Source organism: Lygodium microphyllum, chromosome 14 (genome assembly GCF_053477565.2).
Source record: "Lygodium microphyllum isolate KBCC chromosome 14, Lygodium_microphyllum_v1.1.10, whole genome shotgun sequence".
NCBI lineage: Eukaryota > Viridiplantae > Streptophyta > Polypodiopsida > Schizaeales > Lygodiaceae > Lygodium > Lygodium microphyllum.
Window position 1 is genome coordinate 12,884,220 of NC_141148.1, and position 21,091 is coordinate 12,905,310.

At 40.4% G+C, this 21,091-nt stretch overlaps 1 protein-coding gene across 8 annotated transcripts in view; it reads left to right on the plus strand.

Moving 5' to 3' along the window:
* The window catches only part of LOC148025334 (uncharacterized), a 226,239-nt gene that overhangs the window by 10,325 nt on the left and 194,823 nt on the right, over positions 1 to 21,091 (plus strand). For all 8 annotated transcript variants that reach the window (XR_015693048.1, XR_015693049.1, XR_015693050.1 and 5 more), the window contains exons 2-3: positions 15,445 to 15,809; positions 15,893 to 16,022. Coding sequence is in view for 3 of the 8 variants with exons in the window: in XM_087692375.1 (XP_087548501.1) it covers positions 15,445 to 15,809; positions 15,893 to 16,022 (495 nt within the window). In the remaining 5 variants the exon portion in view is untranslated. The remainder of the gene's footprint in view (positions 1 to 15,444; positions 15,810 to 15,892; positions 16,023 to 21,091) is intronic.

Below are 21,091 nucleotides of genomic sequence, written 5' to 3' on the forward strand. Positions count from 1 at the left end.
AAACTCTTTTCCCATAGCCTCTTGCCACTGGGGATGTTGTAGAGCCTCTTGCAAACTCTTGGGCTCAGGGTACACTATGTAATTTATTGTATAAATAGATGCAAATGAGGCAGTAGGTGCAAGCCAGGTAGATCTTCTCGTGCCCTCTAGGATGGAATCCGGTGGAAGGATCCCTGAATCTCGTGTTCCATCAAGGTAATGAGTCCTTGGAAAGAGGCATGAGGGCGGAAGACTTTGTAGGTCAGGAGTAGGTAGTAGACCCAGCTTAGATGGCACTATCTTAGACAACGTAGGTTGAGGAATCGGTTGAAATGGGCTGCACGATATCCCTCTCATAAAAGGCTATATCTCCTGGTAATAACTGTGTTTGTCTTGGGATCAAACAAGTTGTATGTCTTTGTCTCGAAGGAGTAACCTACAAAGATCGAGATCAGCTTGGGGCTCGAGCTTTCCTATGTGAGTATTAGGAGTGTATGTGTAAGCATGACTCCCAAAGACTCTAAGGTGGAAAATGAGAGGCCGAGTGCCAAAGAATGCCTTGAAGGGGGGTTTTCTGAGGGACCATTACCGTTGAACATCGATTAAGGATCTACACTTAAATGTTAGTAGCCTTAGTCCATAGGTGTTCAGGGAGCTTTACTACAAACAACATAGAGCATGCCATGCTTATCATTGTCTATTTCTATGCTCTATGAATCCATTGTGAGAGGGGGAGTTGGTAGAGGTGAGTTGTCGAGGGATGATGTGCTTGTATAAGGACTCGAAGAACTCGTGGAAGGAAATATCATTGCCATTGTCACTCCTCATATTACCTATACTACAACTTGTCAGATTTTGTACCAGATGCAGCCAAGCTAAGAAGTATATGAAGGCATCAGACTTATGCTTTCGAAAGTATACCCATATATATCTTAAGAAGTCATCCACATTTAAAAAAAAGTATAGTGTGCAATTAATGGCAATAGTGGATGCTGGCCCGTGAATGTCAACATGAATCAATCTAAGAGTCTCCTCAGCTCTATAAGAAGTCTCTTGGGGAATGGTGTGCGGTGTTGTTTCTCAAGCTGATCAGCTTTGCAGACATCCTTGGATAGTTTTAGATGTGGACGGCCCTAAATCATATGATAGTGTGACAATCAATAAAGAGAGTAATATGTTGGATTTTCCTCATGCCTATGCTCACACAGGAGAGTCCACACGTAGGACACTGGGGCACTTTTTACTCTCCGTAAGAGAGGTTTTTCCTCCCAATCACATTATTCCTTATCTATGTATTTATGTTACACATTTTGGTCACTTATCACATATTACACACATTTGTGTGTGAACGCACTTTAAGTCACTTAACCCTAAAGTCTAAGGGTTGTACTTTGTACTTTGTATCTTACTTTACAATCAATCTAGTGTCGAGCAATGACCACACACACACACTCACTCAACTATTGTGCATGCTCACTGAAACTAGCCTTTCTTCTTGGAATGGGTGGTGATAACCTGTTTTAAGAGTTAATTACAGCAATAAATAAATGCACATAAAATGAAATACATACTTTACCATAACATTCTTGGACAGTAGACTCCCTGTTGGCCCCAAAACTGGCGCCCCTTGCGGTATTTCTTTAGCTTCATTCAATTGGAAGGAGTACAACTTGAGATTCTTCAATCTCCTCCTTTTAACCAATTGGTCTTGCTGTCATAAATGACCAGCAAGCCTTTTGGGTCATTTGCCCCTTGATTCACCCAGGACTTCTTCTCCAATTTGACCCTTGGCTGGCCAAATGCTGCCTCAAATCAATTCGGGATGGGCTGGCTCCTGAAATCCCTTGATAATCTTCAATTATCAGCTGCTGATTTCAGTCCCTTGAGCCTTCAATCTCTGGCATGGATCCCAAGGTGGTTGCTAAACCCTAATTTTTGTTGTAAAGGTTTACGGCAGAAATTACAGATCAACCCACCAAAAATGGCCGAGATCTCCTCCAACTGGCTGAGAATGGCTGAGCATAGGCTGAAGGAGATGAGAGAATGTTGTAGAGAGAGAAAATTTTGAGATTTCTTGCGAAGAACTGATCAAAATCAGCTGCTGCCTTGCTGTACTAGCCCCAAACGGATGCACCAACAACAATAGAAGCATCAGAGATTGTGATCTTCAGGAGAAAGTGCATCAGTACCAATTGCCAACTTTCCAAGGTCAAGAATATACAATCTCCATCACCAAAATGGTCTCCAATGGATGGGAAATGGCCTCAAAAGCTGGCAGCAACAGTCCAACACCTCTTTCCAACAGCTCCAAAATGAAAAAACGAGATTTCCCTCTCCCTTCAGCCCTATTTAGCCTTTCCCCCACTTGCATGGGAAAGTTTTGCCAAGTGGCAGCTTTCTTAATCCATTTTCAGCAATTTTCAGCCATTTAATTAATTTTCAGAATTAATTAATTCTGAAAATTAATTTAGTCCTTAATCCATGCCCAAAAACCTGACCTTGCCCATCCAAAAATTAATTGGCTAGGCCAAAAGTGGTCCCATGCATTAATTGACCTTTGGACAAGCATTAATCCATTAATTAATGTCTAGTCCCTAGTGTCACCACTGACACTTAGTGGCCAATTAATGGTCCTAGGGGCAAACTGACACCAAAATTCACCTAGAATCTAACAAGGGTAACTTGTTATAACTTTTGCCTTTGACACCCATCTTTTTCATAGGGTCCTTGGGCCTTCAATTGAAAAAAAGTAGCTTGCACCTCACATGTGCATGTTTTAATTGCACATTTGATTAATCCTTTAATCAAATGTTAATTAAACATAAGCAAAGTATCAAATTTTCACGTCCTTGTTACACTCGCTTTGAAGCTGAGCTGCTGCTGTCCATCACCAACAAGTGTATCAAAGCAGAGAGCCACCTCGGCTGCCTTCTGCAGCTCTGCCCACCAGCTCAGTGCTACAGCCTTGCCCGCCACCTCAGCCAGGTTGCCACCCCCTGCAGCCGTCTGCAGGCCCACTTTGCAGTCTACAGCTCTAGCCTCTTACGCTAGCTTTGCAGCAACCCTGCAGCTCTGTCCGCCAATCTTGCAGTCAGCTGTCGCCCTGTGCAGTGTGCTGCTTGTAAGCTGCCAGCTCTGCAGCAGCTGCGCCACCCTGTCTGCGCTAGCTGTTGACTTGTGTCTGGTGCCACATGTATATTTTATTATTTTATTCAGAATATCAGAGCCAAAGCAAAGGGCTTTTGCACAGAAAGGTCAATTTTTGGTTCAACAAGTGCTTCAATGCATAAATTTGCATGCATTTGGGTCAACAAATTTGGGGCTTTTGTATTTTTGATGGACATTGGTGTATGTATTGAGGTTTTAGTCTGAAATTGGCTGAAATCTTGCACATTGGACGGCCAATTTTTGGGGCTTTTGTGTTTTTAATGCTACTGAGCACACTTATTCCATTGGATAGTGAAACGAGCCTTCCTTCCGTGGACGGGTGGTAAATCCCTGATTATAACTTAATTATAGTAGCAAACAATTGATGCAAATCTGAAAATACAAATTTACCTACTGATCTTGGACAATGCACACCCGATTGGCCCCAAAATTGGCGCCCCTTTCGGTATTTCTTTAGCTTTATTGAAGAAAAAGTTGATTTACCATGGGATTCTCGCCTTCCCCTTCACAATCCAAACTCCCCTTACTGTCCAAAGTGACTAGCAAGTCTTCAAGCCGATTTCCCCCTTGATTCGGGCACTTAATTGGCCTTCACTCACTTCATAACAATGAAAATGCCCCAAATTCAATGACTGACTAGTCCTCCTCTTGAATTTAGCTGAAATTCACCTTCAGCCCTGAAAAATCCAAGGCTTGGAGTTTCCAATTTCTAGCACGCTTCTCGAGGCTGTTGCTAAACCCTAATTTCTGTTGTAAATTAGGGATTACAACAGAGAAATTTGCGAGCCTTCAAGGGTCCAAATGCTGAGATCTTCAGAGCAAGATTGTGAAATGGTTGGGAGATGAGAGAGAAAGCTGTAGAGAGAGAAAATTTAGAGTTTTTTCACAAAGAATGATTGAAAATCAGTCAAATGTAGCTGCTGCCCTGCCACAACAGCTTGTAGATGCAAAGAATTGAAGAAAATCAGCCATTTATTGCTGTTGCCCTGTCTCAACAGCCCGTAGATGCTGTCACCTGCTGTTGATTGATCTTCTCCTCCCCCTGGTTGCCTCAGAAAGTCCTCCAATGGCTGCAAATCAAACCAGTAGCATCTCCTCCCTCTCTCTTGCAGGCTGAATATACTAAAAATGTCTCTCTCTAGCCTCTAAAGACGTTTTTCAGTCTTGCATGGGTATTTTTGACAAGTAGCAGGCTTCCCAAATGGTTTTTTCAGCATTATCCATAATTAAATATTAATTTTCAATCTTTAAATACTAAAAATTAATCTAATAATTATTTCGGTGCCCTGAAAAATAATCTGATTGGCCAATAATTAAATTGGCTAGGCAACTTCCATTCTAGAGTGTCTCTGCGCCATCTTTGACCATCAAATTGGCATTAGGTACCACTAAATGCCACTTCTCTAGTGTCACCAACTAATACTTATGGCCAAATGAATGACCTAGGTCAACAATTGACACTAGATATCTCCAAGTACCTGTGTAACATAACTTATAGCAACTTTTTCCTCTGACATCCCATGATTCCAGTTGCACCTCACATGTGCAACATTTACTTAATCATGTGATTAAAAATTAATCCACACGTTAAGAGAGGTTTCAAAAATACGTGTCCTCATAACAGACAGTGTGTTGCTTGCTGAAATTCAAAAAATTTCAGCACATTGAGGCAACAGTGGTCAAGTGTGACATGATTTAGCTGATTATAGCTTGGCATTTGCTGTAATTTCTGGAAATTTGTAGATTTTCAGGTCAGGCCAGCTTTTGTTATCGCTCTTGTGCATTTGAAAGAGTGACATTTATCAGGGCAATTCAAGGACAAAGTGATGTCTTTACTTATGTATCAAAAGAGGATAGATTGGATGGCAACAACTATTCTTTGTGGTCCTTCATGCTAAAGAATGTGCTTGTTGCAAAAAATCTTTCGGATTATGTCAGTGGGAAAGAAGTAAGTCCTGGTGATTTGGCTCTTGCAACTCCTCCATAAGGCGGTTGTAATCAAAGGTAAGCTCCTGTTTAGCTACCACTCCAAAGAATAGCTGCATAGAAGGCTTGGGATACTAGGGATGCCCAAGTATTGTTACTTATTGCATTGGCAATTCAATGGTCAATAATCCTGCATATCCGTTTTGCTGCTACTTCATGAGTAGCATGGCTTACACTTGAGCATATGTTTGCTGAAAAAAATGATACTCACATTTTTTTTTTTGAAGGAGCTTGAAAATATGAAGATGGAAGAAGGTGATGATGCTATGCAAGATCACCTTAATAAAACTTAGGACTTGCGCAAGCAGTTGATGAATGCAGATGAGTATTATTCTGATGCTCAAATGATTTCAACTTTGAACTCTTTGCCATCTCATTTGGTCTTTCATAGAGCATTGAATCTTACAATGCAGGTTTCTATGCAGCCACTTGCTTTTCTTTAGTTGGTTAGCTTATTGGTGCAAAAAGAATAAACAAGGAATAACAATGGGGTGGATGTTGTAGCTTTTGAACAAGCTTTTTTGGCAAGACAAAAGGGTAAGGGCAATCAGTCCAAGAATGCTCTACAGAGTTATGGAAGCTCTGAAACTTCATAGAACAACAAGAAACAAGGAGGCATACAAGCCAAGAAGAGCAAGTGCCATTGCTGTAAAAAGCCACATCATTATATTATAGAATGTAAGAAACACATTTCCAAGGAGAAAAAGGAGTTTGGGATGACGGTTTCACATGCACCTTTTACTGCTGTTGCTATAGAGTCTACGTCGTTTGTCATTGACCATGACTATCGTTTTTATACTTGCAGTTATGATTCTTCTTGGTTAGATAGAGCATTAAACTCTATAGAGGATGCTAGTACTTGGTTCTTTGACAATGGTGCTTCTAAGCACATTACATCTCACAAGGATTTGTTTACTTCTGTTGTTGCAGCTCCTGTGGCAAATCAATGCAATGTGCCAATAATGCATCTTATCTTGTTAGAGGTGTTGGAGAGATTGTTTTGAAAGCCATTGATGCTTTTTTGTATGTGCTAGGGATAAAGAAGAATTGACTGTCCATTTTTTCTTTAGCAAAATGTGGAATGCAAGTCACTTTTGATGATGATAAATGCACGGTCAAGGATAAGGAATTCTTGACTTTGGTACTCATTGGCACATTATGAGTTAGATGCTCACTCGGTTGATTAGTTAGTTTATTTGCAGTCTACTCTTACTCTTGTTGTGTCATAGTCAAAGTTATGGCATGCTCGTGTGGGGCATGTGAATTATGGCAATTTTAATGCTTATATAGTGTACTTAGATGTTGGAAGGCTTACCTCTCTTGGAGAGACCTCTTGAGCACATTTGTGAGGGATGTATTTTGGGCAAAATGTATTGGTTTTCTTTTCCTCGTGATGTTGCCTTTAAAGCTACAACTAGGTTGCAGATTGTGCATTCAGATGTATGTGGACCCATGCAAACAAAGTCATTGGGTGGATGTTACTACTTCGTCACCTTCATTGATGAATTTACATGTTTTTGTTGGGTTTATTCATTGGTTAAAAGTTAGAAGTGTATGATGCATTTTTTGGCTTTTACTGCACTTGTGGAAAATTAGTTTGATTGTCAGATTAAGACTCTCCATTCGGAGTGAGAAGGGGAATATATGTCTTCCTTGTTGAGTAAATTTTTGAAGCAAAAAGGCATTGCACATCAATATACTACTACATATACTCCACAACAGAATGGGGTTACAGAAAGGAAAAATCGGTCAAGGATGGAAGCAATTATATGTGCTTGTCATGTTTTGAATAGGTGTCCTACTAGGGCATCGAAAAATATAATGCCTTTGGAGGCTTGGAACAACCGTAAACCTTCAGTTGGTCACTTTCCTACTTTGGGTGTCTTGGATATGCTCATATTCCCAAAGTATTGAGAAAAAAGTTGGACAATAAGGCTGTCAAGTGAATATTTGTGGGGTAAAAGAGTGAAAGAAAAGGGTACAAATTTTACGATCTTGTTTGCAAGAAGGCTGTCTAGTGAATATTTGTGGGGTACAAGAGTGAAAGCAAAGGGTACAAATTCTACGATCCTCTTTGCAATAAGGCTTTTGTCAAAAGAGATGTGATTTTTAGTGAAAAATCAAAATCATCTCTAGCTGGTTATGACACGTATTAGGCTGTAAAAGATGTGTTTGAAGGGCTGTTGCCTATTTCTTTTGATGATATAGTTGGAGCTTCATTAAATGAACAAAACGTTTAGCCAACTGCTCCATTAAATGATGCAGAAATTCAGCCTATGGTTGATCTGAATATTCAGCAAGATGTTGAACATGAGGTTCATCAAGAGCATGTATATAATCAGGATGCTAGACATATACCTAGATAGTACTTGTAGACTCTAAAAGACAGTCGTTTGGATGCTCCTCTTACTGGTCATACTCGAAGACAAATATGTCTGCATGATCATGCTAATGCTATGGAGTTTGTTATGGCAGCAAAGACACTTGTTGATGATGAGCTTGATTCTTTTGAGGATGCACAATAGAGTGTGCATTGAATGGCAGCAATGCAAGTTGAATATGATTCTATCACGAAGAATCAAACGTGGGATTTAGTTACATTGCCTATTGGAAAGAAAGCTGTTGGTTCTAAATGGGTCTATAAGCTGAAACTAAAGTAGATGGATCCATTGATAAGTACAAGGCCTGGCTTGTAGCAAAAGGCTATGTGTAAAAGAAGGGCATTGATTATGAGGAAACATTTGCTCCTACATCCCGTATGACACCTTCAGGAAGAATGTTCAACAGCCCATGGGTTTTGTAGTTAAAGTATCCAAACACTTGGTATGCAAGCTGAAAAAGGCTTTGTATGGTTTGAAACAAGCTCCATGAGATTGGAATGCCAAAATTGATGCCTTCTTACTCAACCAAGGATTTATTAACAGCCCATCACAGTCTACTCTTTACGTCTACAAAGAGGGGGGATCCTTACTGGTTATTTGTCTTTATGTGGATGATCTTCTGCTCATAGGGCCACATGTTGGTCAAATTTCAGCATTCAACGAAAAATTTCAGCAAACTTTTGATATGTCAGATAGGCCTTTGAATTACTATTTGGACATTTAGTTTATTCATGATACTAGAGGCATTGGATTATCACAGTCCATATATATTGGTAAACTCCTTGAGAGATTTGGCTTCTAGGATTGCAAGCCAATAAGCACACTGATGGAGACTTGACTTAAGCTGTCTTTGCATGATGACAACGATATGTTTGACATTCATACATATGCTCCAGTAGTTGGATGCCTCATTTATTTATGCAACACAAGGCCAAATATTCAATTTGCAGCTTCAGCCTTGAGCAGATATATGCATAGTCCACGCATGCCACATTGGCAATCTGTGAAGCGTGTTTTCCGTTACTTGTAGGGCACTAGGACTCTTGGATTGCTTTATGCCAAGGGGGAGCTGTTGCAGTTACATGCTTATAGTGATTTTGATTGGGCTGGAGATTTTGATTCTTGTCACTCTACAAGTGAAAATTGTTTCTTTCTTGGCTCTTCTTGTATTTCTTGGCTTAGCAAGAAACAATCCACTGTAGCCACATTGTCTTATGAAGCTGAATACAAGGTAGCTTTCACTTCTACATTTGAATGTGTATGGCTTAGACGTTTGTTGGCTGATCTTGATGTATCTGTCACGGAGCCTACTCCTTTGTTTACTGACAGTTAGAGTGTCAATGCAGTGGCAGGGAACCTAGTGTTTCATGCACACATGAAACACATTGAGATACATTATCACTTTTTTAGAGGGAGGCTACATGCAGGGGATATCAACCTTGTCTACTGTCCTATCAACAACAATGTGGTAGACATCTTTACCAAAGCTCTTCCTCGTGACAAATTTGAAGCATTTTGCAGTGCTTTAAATTTGATCTGCTTTGGTGGATGATACTTGTATGTTGATCACTTATCACTCTAGGGGGGTTTGTTGGATTTTACTTATGCCTACACTCACACAGGAGTGTCAGTGATCCGCACGTAGGACATTGGGGCACTTTTTACTTTGTAAGAGAGGTTTTTTACCCCCAATCACATTATTCCTTATCTGTGTATTTATGCTACACATTTTGGTCACTTACTGCATATTATACACATCTGTGTGTGAATGTACTTTAAGTCACTTACACAACCCTAAACTCTTAAGGGTTGTACTTTGTACTTTGTACCTTACTTTTCAATCAATCTAGTGTCGAGTAGTGACCATATACACACACTCTCTTTCTGTTGTTATCTACACTCACTCTGAAGCTGAGTTGCTGCTGTCCATCACCAACATAATACTCAAGGTGTCCAAAGTGGAAATGCTAGAGATGTTTATCATTGGTGGACTTCTGTGTGGTGGCTAAAGTGTAGAAGTAATGGAACTTAGAGCCCTCAGAAGTCAGCTGGGAAAGGGAACGAGTCATCATATAGGGACCACCAAGGTGTGCCTTGCTATGAGTAATCACTAAACCAGTCTAAGAATCAATGACCTTGACTCATAGAAACAGAAAATGGCCTGAACGGTCCCCTAGCATGCCGAAGCACCTTCTTGTTGCGAGCATTGGCAGATACTCCTATAAGTATTTTATGCTTGGAGAAAGCAAATAACTCTGCTTTTTGGGATGATGTAAAGTGGATAGATTCTATGGTATCATATTGTCCATTTATTGAGGGTTATGGATGCTATGTAAGCTTGCATTGGCAAGGTATATGAGGCTATGGATATGAATGAAAAGACATAGGAGTTGGCACTAGATGATGAAGCATATTAGGAGATACGCCATTTAGTTGTGACGAGGTGGAACTCCTATAGCTCATCCATGCATGCAGTTGCATTTGTTGTGGATCCTAAGTTCTAGGGCAAGAGTCAAGAGAATGACAGTGAGGTAATGGATCTATAGAGACAAGGTGGGCTTATGGTCCAACAAACAAGTTAGACATGCTCTCTGGAGTTGAGAATGGTATTGGATTTGATGGCTGATTGGTGGCATTGTGGGCTTGAGTCTGCCAATTGCCCATGATTCTATTGGGTTGCTACCACCTTGCTTCCCTTGTGGGGGGTTACCCATTCACGGGGTAGGGATTTGATTCTTAGATTTGGGTTGTGTTCCTCTAGCCTTTGAGTGACTCTCATCGTTAAAATGGCCAGCCTTTTGACAGTATTGCCAATACCTATTTTATTCACCATAGGCATGGAAGCTCTCATGGCAGTCTCCTAGGACAATCTCCTTGCTTTTCTTACCACATATTCCCTACACCTTTTCTTATTATGGACACCCATGGGGGGTTGGCATAGCTTGTCTATTTTTTGATGTTGGGTCTAACCACCCATATTTATTCCTTCTCTTGGGCATAATTGATAGGACGAAAACTATTCATAAAAAAAAAAAAGAATGTGGTTCCATCTGCCTTTGCAGGTCTTGGTAGGCCACTAGGTAGTTGACCAACACTCTTTGTCTAATGCCTTGGTATATCTAGGGCGCTTACTTAAGCTTTGTTGGTAAGATAACTATCGCCTCTGTAGTCTTGGTAGGTCATTGGGCAATTGATTCTTTCTTTTTTCTTTCTTTTTTTTCCTTCTTTCTCTCTCTCCCAAGTCTCTCTCTCTCTTTGCCATTATTGAGGAGGGTTGAGCTTGAGACATAAGGATCTATTGCTACGTTGTGAATTTTTGCAAATCTTTTGATATAGTGCCTCATATAGGCATTATATAGAGACTGTAAGATATTTGAGTACTAGAGGGTATGTGATGGGGTATCTATGCATTATATGAGACAGTGATAGGTCATGTATGAGCACCTAGGGGGGCTATTAGAGAGGATTGACAGTACCATAGGAGTGAAACAAGGATACCTGCTTTTACTTGCACTATTTGGTTTATACATAGATGAAGTGTCTGGTTACATTGACCAAGGAGGAGCCGGAACCAACCTTGCATGGGTGTTGATACCAATATTATTGTATGTACTGATAGTGTTCTCATTTTGGATTCACTGGAGGGATCTAGGTGGTGCTGCAAAGCATCTAGGTGGAGCAGTGATAGACCTAATGGAGGGATCTAGGTGGAGCAGTGATAGACTTTTTTCACAGATCAGATCCTATTGACACTACTAGCCTAGTAGAGACAAAGCCACCCTACCAGACACCTTCCATTCCACATGGAGTCACATTGGATAGAGCCATTTCACTTTGTTGAGCACAATGACCCCATCTACTAGGATCACATCCAAGGAGGCCGCACCATAGCCATCAAGCCCATTATCACGAGACAATGAAGACTCACCACTAGGCATATCAGTGGAGCAGTTAGGGATTGTATCATAGTTGAGATCATGTGTAGATCTTGAGACCAGCTACAACCTATAGTTTCCACCTTAGTTTTCTATTAATAGTTCTGCTAGATTAGATTTTCCTTTTCTTTCTACTAATGGGACAACACTAGACATTGTTTTACTCTAGCACAGTCCCATCGTACAGTTATTCTCACCATTGTTTCATAGGTTACTTATTATAATGTCATCTTCACTTTTATTGATGAGATGACACTAGACATGGATGCACTCTGGATTCTCCCTCTCCCCCCCCCTCTCTCTCTCTCATAGGGACCTCACACTGAACTTGGGGAAAACCAAGATCATGGTATTCAAGAGATCCACCCAATGGATGTGTTGGTTAGTGCCCAACTTCAAATACGGAGAGGATATAGTCGAGGTGGTCCAAAAATATGTTTACCTGGGAATCACATTCTTAGGGCCGAGATTCACCCTGAGGAAGGCTGTGGCGGACAGAATGACACTCGACTACCTTGCCCTGGGATCCATGGAAAGCCAATGTGCACGTCTACAATTTTAGTGACCTCGGATGAAGCTATGGCTCTTTGATACCTTGGTCAGACCAACACTTCTGTATGGGGTCCCGATATGAGGGTCTAGCCTCTACCATACACGACGAACCATACAAGATCAGCCATTGCCCGAAGGGAGGGAGAGATACAAAGGATGGGAGCAGAACGCCCCTTGGTGATAATGATCTCTTGACTGATCAGGAGTAAACCATTAGTACCGCACAAGATCGTGAGGGTAGAATTGGGAGCACCACCTACAGTGGTAGAGGCCATATCCCAGACGATGACCTTCTTGCACAGGCTTTGGAGTCTACCACGACACAGATACTCTTGCCTCGCACTAGAATCATCCAAACAACTCTCATTGTAAGAGGACACTGAATGCTGGTACGCCCGTACTCAGGCTGCAGCTGCATGGGCTACACATGGACCACCTCCCGCCCCTACAATATAGTTTGGGCTGCCCTCACCTGAAGATAGCCGGGAGGAGCTAAACCACGTCATCAGGGTGGATATTATTCAGCTACACATAGCCAAGACATGGGTGTTACCGGCCGAGGAATTGGGGAAGAAGATGGCCTTCTACCGAGAGCACCTCCTATGCCTCACACATGAGGGCTTCATTATACGCCCGAGATACATGGACGTACACGTCCCATGGGGTCCAAAGTGCCATCGGGCAACTCCGTATGTCATCACCAGCTACAGATCGAGACAGGTAGATACGAAGCGGACTCTCTCCCCCCAGAGGATAGGAGCTGCCAACTTTGCCAGCTGGAGCCAAAGACAGAAAAACATTACATATGTAGATGCCCAGTGTATTACGAGATCAGAGGCCTCTTCCACTGTCTCTTAAAGGAGGGATTTGGGCCACTCTCCCAAACACTAGACTTCCTTGAGCAGAAATGCCTCGGGCTCTTCCTCTTGGAGCTATGCCGACATAGAGACCACCTTCTATGGGTCCGGGACCAAACAGTCGGCAACACAGCAATGCACCCTCCAAGAGTTCTACAGACCCTCGGCCACCCCCTCTACAACAAGGACTGCAGCCAACCGACTAGTGGCCCCACCTCGAGGAGTCACCTTGGATAGAGCTACAGAGAGAGAGAGCTCGCCGCTCACACCCAGCAGGCCCACGCTCCCATAGGAGACATCACCTACAGATACAACGAATACTATAGCACCACCGGGGAGCCATACCCCGCCACTTCAACCTCTCCATGCTAGATAGGCCCATGCGAGACATCTTAAGATGACCATGCTCCATGAGTAGTTCCACACTGCACTTAAAGTGCATCTAGATTGTATTGAGTCTGTATACCATTTTGTACCTACTCACCTAGTTCACCATAACACTAGATAGTAGCTTTACTAGGACTTGGAAAACTTCCTAGACATTTTGTATGTAACCTTTTGGTCTCATAGGTCAACTCGGCCTTTTGTAGATATTAATATAACTTTCTTTCTTTCTTTCTTTCTCTCTCTCTCTCTCTCTCATCAAGCCTACACTTCTCTTATTCGTATGATCATTCATGTATGATATATCCACTCCCATCTATGTACTTGTAAGTTGTAGGTAACAATAGCACATGTTGTGCATGCGGTATGAGGTTTTGGCATGATACCCTGAAGTATTCATCCGATATACTATAATAGCATTGCTATTTAGATTGTAAACATCTATTCTATCATCTCTAGTCCAAAATAATCAACTTTTTTTAAAAGGATACTATTATTGTATTGTACTTAAAAAAATCTTAAGGTACCATTCAGTATCATATTTTTTTGTACCGTACGGTACCTTCCTTTCGCTTGTGACAACTATGGTGCATGCAAAAAGTGTTTAACTAATATATTATCATGATCTTGGGGTCTCCTTGTCTGCAATCTATCAATGGCATTTGTTACCATTCTACGTGTGAAAAAAGTGCTACTTGCTAGCCCTCATGTCATTGGGCGGGGGGTTTGTTTCTGTCATAGCACATCATAAAGAGCTCTTGTAGAGACATGCCATGTCTCTGGTGCAGTGATTGGGGTGGGTGGTCCTCTCTCTTGGAACATCCTCAGAGCCCTCTTGCTGTCTCGTCCTAAGAATAGTCGGTAAAATTCTGCCTCAAATCTAGCCAAATAGCTTCTTCTTATGCACTAGGCATTGGAAGAGCATTCTTGCCTTTTTGTATGTGCTAATTCGAGTGAGACCTCCTGTTCTAATCTAGCACATTTATCTCAGCATTCTTTGTCATGCTTGGATCATCATAACAAGGAAAGACTCCTCTTCTCCTTCCATATCCTTACTCAATCTGTCATTCCTTGAGACTCTTGCGGCTGGGAGTTCACAACACCTACAAGGTGCTTGGCTGTTTGTAATCAGTTTCGGCTTTCCTTCCATAGCTACTGTGTTATAAAAATGGTTTGCAGCCTAAGATTTATCATAGATCTATCTAAAATGTTGGTAATGCCTGCATAAATGTGTCCATAATGTTTCGTAAAATGACATACAAGTGTATTATTTGTAATGCACCACGGTTTGGTTACTAGCTGTTTTGGGTGAACTCTACTATGTGGAGGCATGCCTTGTGATGCCTTGCTGTATGGGAATGCATATGCTGCTGAGGTATGCAATGTATCTGCTAAGATTATTGTGAGCTCTTCTAGATAATTACCGTGATCCAGGTTCCGTAATCTCTCATATGCTGTACTGCTATTTACGTGTAATGTGGTGCCTTGGATATTTGGAATGCTGGGAGTTGGCTGGGTATGGTTTGTATTTTACGTAACCACATGCTATAGAAAAGGTCAAGTATGCATGGTCTGCTGCTATTCCAATTGGTCTGCTAGTTATAGTGAAGCTTTATATATCCAGTATAAATGTGATCCCATCAAGTAATCCACTGTGCTAGCACCCTTTTTATTGTTCCACAATGTGAGCATATCTGAACCCGGTCAATGAGACAAACCATTGTGTATAGCTAGTTCATGAGCACTTCCCAATGCAAGAAAATGTGCCCCATATTGTGTCACTTCTCCTTTATCCAAGCTTGGCCTTTGCATCCCACTATCCTCAATCGACAACTCACCAATTTATGAAATGGCAAATTGCTTATTCGCATTAGGTGTCTTGTTCACCTTGGATCCTGAGCAATTAGAGGTGTCATGCATTTTGTACAACATCATTGATGGGATTGAAATGTTCATGTAAAGACACAGTTAGCAACTATAAAGAGGCCCTCTGAATTTGCTTAGACTGTTTGCATGAAATGCCTTTGGCTAGTAAAAGGGAATTTATTTGTGGTGCCTGCAAATGGTTAGATGCAGTCTTTTCACCTGAATTGTTTTCCAAACATATGTTAACTTAAAACTAATATTATGTAGCTTTTATAGTGGGGCATGAAGAGAAACACAGCTGTGTCATTCTGATTAAATTCTCTAATTTGTGTGTAGGTGGAAATAATGGGAAGGAAATTCTTGTGAGCTTGTTTGGAGTGTTTGATGATCATAATGGTGCTGAAGCTAGTGACTTGGCATTGGCCTACTTACCATGTTTGCTGCGCCATCATACTTGGTCCATTTTAAATGATGACAAGAATCATAAATGTGATCATACAGCTTATTTGGATCTGTTCTATAATCATGATTTTGGTGCGCTAGGACAACTGTCACTTTTTGACTTAGATAATTCAGAGCAGGAAGAGACATTGACACTTCTTGAGAGGGAGCCCCTGATAACTTCTCCATCCATGTCCAGAATGATTTTGAAGGAAGCACATTTAAGAGCTTTGGTTGTCATTGATTCAATTTTCATCAAAGTGAGTGTGGCCTTTATTGATAAGTCAAAACTGAGGTATTGGTCCATTAGGTCTATTATCTTATCAAGTTGCTGTCTTTATAGGAGTCTTGGATGAAGGGCTGGCAGAGTGGGTCAACAGCAGTTGTTGGGTTGAAGGCAGATAGACATCTTCTCGTTGCAAACATTGGGGATTCTAAAGCCTTTCTCTTCTCAGCATGCATAACACCCACAGGTGATTGTAGAGCCATAGGAATCTAAAATATCCTAATATAAAGCTACTATCTTCTTTTGGGGGAAAATGGAAACTTTCCATAATCTTAATAACAAAAAGCCAATATGGGTTTTTAATTGAAAGTTGTGTAAATCAAAACAAAAGACAAAGGAAGATGACCCATTACGATTCCTTCATGAACAATAGTTCGCTCTTACTATCTTGTATGCTCACTCATTTACTTGTGAAAGTGTATGGTGCTTAAGGACAGATTTCCTTGGTTCTTTACCACCTAACAGGTCCAATCATAGAGTTAACCCAGAACAAGAAGAGAAAATAATGAAGAAAGTGAAACTTTCACTTAAAAAAAATTCTCACACACTTTTCATAGAATATAGAGAGAGCAATCATCTCCTTGTGTGGACAATAAAGGTCATACAATGTCACTGTCAAGAATAGGCTTCTCATTCTGCACATTGGTGAAATTCTGGTTAGGTCATGCGGTGCATCTACATTTAGCTGCACTGACTTGTTTGAAGTGTGCATATCGTATGATATGTGAAGTGCTTGGGATGTTCATACTGCAAGACTTCCTTTAGACTGTTGTTTGACACATGCACCAACTACATTTTATTGCAAGATTGACATGATTTGTGGGTTGTATAGGAATTTACTGGTACTTTCTTTGAACATATCTTAGTTTTTTTCAAGGATGATGTACATCGCTAACATGTGGGTGTGGCATTCAATGATGAACACACAAGCTGCAAACCAGGGCCAAATCAAGTGAAGTCACGATTTGAGGCATATTGTCCAAAGCATGATGTAATGATTGACCTTGTAAAATCTGCCTCTCTTGGCTAGCTGCCACTGCTGTTGCTACTCCTGGCTGTCACCAGTTTCCATTGCTGCCTGCCAGCTGAAGCTCAAGTCATTAATGCTGATAAGGCGAAAAATTTACTTGGTATATTTTCGTGTTACAGGATCTTTCTCAAAATGTGTGCATTCAATGTACTCCATTGCATGGCTTGACAAAAAAGGAAATGTTTTCTTTGAGGTTTCAAGCACCAAGAAGTTTTTAAATCAGCTCAAACTGGCTCTGAGTCTGTAAAGAAAGCAAGCAAGGTAGATCAGATGGCAAGGTCGTTGGATACATGTTATTAGACACCATGGATGTTGCAAGCCTATTGTGTCCTAGATGGCTGGGAAATTTATTGTTTGACTACTCATGTTTCTCAATGAACAAGATGGAAATACATGGGCTCAATACTATAGTTGGAGTCAAAAATATGGTGGCTTTGAGCATGGCTGGAGCTGCATCAAATGTGTACACATCCTCAAACACAGTTTGTGGAGAGTGGAAGAAAGATTATAGAGCAATGATTATAAACTTATTGAGGGGACCATCTCACAGTGAAGATAATAGATTTGACTTTCCCAGGCATCAAGGAAAAGCTTTCTTAGCTCCTTTTGGTGATGTGAGTTGCCTCCTAGCCTTGCAATCAAATGGCTTATTAAAGTCAAAATTTAAAAAAACCAATCTGGCAGATATTGAGGAGTGCTCTCCAATGGGTATATCAAACCAGCTTTCCTCTTCGGATAGGGTGGTAAAACTTGATCAAGCACTTGATTATAGCAATTAATATCGAAGTATAAACTGAAATGCATACATTACCTTATCAATCTTAGACAATAGACACCCAATTGGCCCCAAAACTGGCGCCCCTTTTGGTATTTCTTAAACTTTGATTGCTAATGGACAATGCACAAGTTGAGATTCCACAATCTTCTTTGCTGATCCAAAAGCCCTTTGCTGTACATAAAATCACCAAGCAATTTGGGCCAGTTGCCCCTTGATTTTCACCCAAGACACAAATGGACCTACCAACTAGGCAAATGTTGCCCCAATTTACAATGGATGGGCTGGCATTTGAAATCCTTTTCAATTCCATGAGTTTTTGGTACTCATTTTAGTGTACGATGCCTTCTCCTGTTGGCATGGATTCCAAGGTGGTTGTCAAACCCTAAATTCTTGTAGGGTTTACAACAAAAATCCTCCTGCTATCCACCAAATCTGATTGAGGTCTGTTGAGAATGACTGAGAAGTATTGAGATCTTTCGAGAAATTATTGGAGAAGGTGAGAAAAAGCCAAGATGAGACAGAAATTTGATTTTATTCTTGGAGTGGTCTCCAATCTCTATTGACCTTTAGACTAGCATTAATTAATTAATTATACTAGTCCCTAGTATTATCACTAACACTTATTGGCCAAACAACTGTCCTAGGGTCAAAATTTATACCTACTGATCCCCAAAGCCCAGCTGGCATAACTTGTCACAAGTTTTACGTTTGACACCCATTACATCCTTGAGGTCTTTGCCATGTGCATCACATGTGCTAAACAACCTTGCACATTTGATTAATAACTTAATCAAATGTTATCAAAAAGATTAAAGCATCTCAAAATTTCACGTTCCTATGACAATATGGATGAATATTGGGCCTTACAAATATGACATTCTTTGAGACTCACAATAGGCTTTCAAATCTCCGAGTAAAGATCAACCCAACTCAAGAATTTGTTGGTCAAGAAAAGCCTCTATACAAGACCAAGCCTCAATAATCAATTGATGCCCTTGGCTGATGGACACCACAAAAATTTGTGTATAACCCAAATTCAGCTTTGCATGATAAGGAATTCTATAGGTTCCTGACTTATCAGAATGACAATTGAAGAATGACACACAAATTGAATATGGAAATGTTGGAGATGAAAGATTAAGGTGATAGACTCAGGTTCATAATTTGTGTATAACAAGACCTAGCCTCAATAATCAATTGATGCCCTTGGCTGATGGACACCACAAAAATTTGTGTATAACCCAAATTCAGCTTTGCATGATAAGGAATTCTATAGGTTCCCGACTTATCAGAATGACAATTGAAGAATGACACACGAATTGAACATAGAAATGTTGGAGAGCAAAGATTAAGGTGATAGACTCAGGTTCATAATGAACAAGATTGATACAAGAGAAGCCCCTATGTGTGCTACTATATATAATTTCAGTAAAGGTGCTGTTGAGAGATGGGAAAGGACCCATCATGCAGTGTTTGAGCCAAAAAGGAAGAAAGAGAGAACACTTGGATTCTATATAGAAAACCCTAAGTACAGACTAAAATGTCCAAGACTCCAAGTGGACCCATTGACTCATTGATGGAGCTCGCAACCAAGAGATGTATAATATGTATTGGTAACATCCCTCAGATCGTGGATGGGTACTAAACATGCCAGGTCTGGAGCAACTATCTTCTAAAAGAGATCCACCAAGGGTTAGTACTCCACTTCTGAAAAAGTCCTATAAGTTGCCTCTATAGAAGTTGGTACTGCACTTCAAAGCTAAGAAACATCTTTAATTGAAGTAGTTGGAGAGAAATCATTGTAAGCACGCTTGAATGCACAAGCAAAGTAGTGGGGTTTGACAAGATATGATCACTTGTATTGAATCTTTGATGTTCAATTGGCATAAAGGAAAGTTTAGTGCCCCCTTTGAATCTCCACAATGTAGCAAGTGGAATAATCTCCATATAATGGGGATGAATAAGTCTTGCTATATGTGTATAGGCCATGAGAGTAAGCCACATAGCTCCATTATTGAGAATAAATGACTAATCTTCTTTGTGCCATTAGAGAAAGCTTCAATGTGGAAAAGAACTAAAAATACTCCAAGTTGAGAAATAAGTAGAATGATCGAAAAGTCTAGAACTTAGAAGACAAAATCTCCTACTAACAACTTGCAATAATCAAGCAACCATACAATGAAGGGTGGAGATTCCTCACACAAGCTAGTAATGGAAGAGATTTAAAAGTTAATCACCTTGAACACCAATGTTATAGAAGTAATCCATCAAGAAGTGGCCATCCACATATACAACACTATCCTTAAACTTGTGACACTAGATCTTGGGAAGTTGAGTTCTGTGAAACAAAACGTAGGTATCACTGTGAAACAAGGTAGCTAGTTACCTCTTGAGGGGAATCAAGATCCTTTGGTATAACAAATTTGTTCAACTATCCTATGAGTGAAACCAGCCTTCCTTCTTGGAGTGAGTGGTAAATGACCTGATTTAACACTAATTATAGCAAGCATAAAGTTCACATAGATTGAAAATGCAAACTTTACCACTTTAATCTTGGACAATGGATAGCTTGTTGGCTCTAAAACTGGCGTCCCTTTGTGATATTTCTTTAACTTTTATTGCAAATGGATGGAGTAGAACTGAAATCCTTTAATCTCCTTTGCTAATCCAAATGCGTCTTCTTGTCAAAATTGACCAATAAGCCTTCAAACCAATTCGCCCTTTGGTTTTCTTGGAAATTAGTCTTTGCTCTACTCCTTGAAAGACAAATTCAGCCCCAAATGTGATTTTGATTGGTTGGCCTCTTGAATCTTCTTGAAATTCCTCAATTTCAGCTATTGAAATTCAAGTCATAGACCCTCAATTTTGAGCATGCATCCTCTGCTGTAAATTAGGGTTTATAGCAGAGATTTTCCAATATCTTCGTCTTTGATTATGCAAATGGTTGGATTTTGCTGAGATAACTTTAGAGATGGCTATAGGATGAGAGAGAATATTATAGAGAGAAATTTTAGAGTTTTATTGCGAGAAAGACGGAAAAATTGTTGTTGCCTTGCACAAATAGCTATAGAAGCTATCACCTATAATAGGTTAGGACCAGCAAAAAGACTACTGCCCTTCCCTCTATATTGTCACCCACACCAAAAGGACCTTGGGCTGTTGTTACTTACACTTGGAGGGCTCTAAATTGCTATCATCTGTTGTAGAACTCGTCCTAGTGGTTGCAAATTACATTAGTAGCATCTCCTTATTTTCTAACAACCTTCTCCTCGCTAACAATAGCTGGAATAGACTTCCATCAAACCCCAAAACGTTTTTCTCACTTGCATGGGCAAGTTTTGCCAAGTAGCAGCCTTTTAATTTCATTTTCTAGCACTATTCAACAAATTAAATTAGTTTTCAAAATACTAATTCTAAAAATTAATGTAATAAGTATTTCAATGTTCAG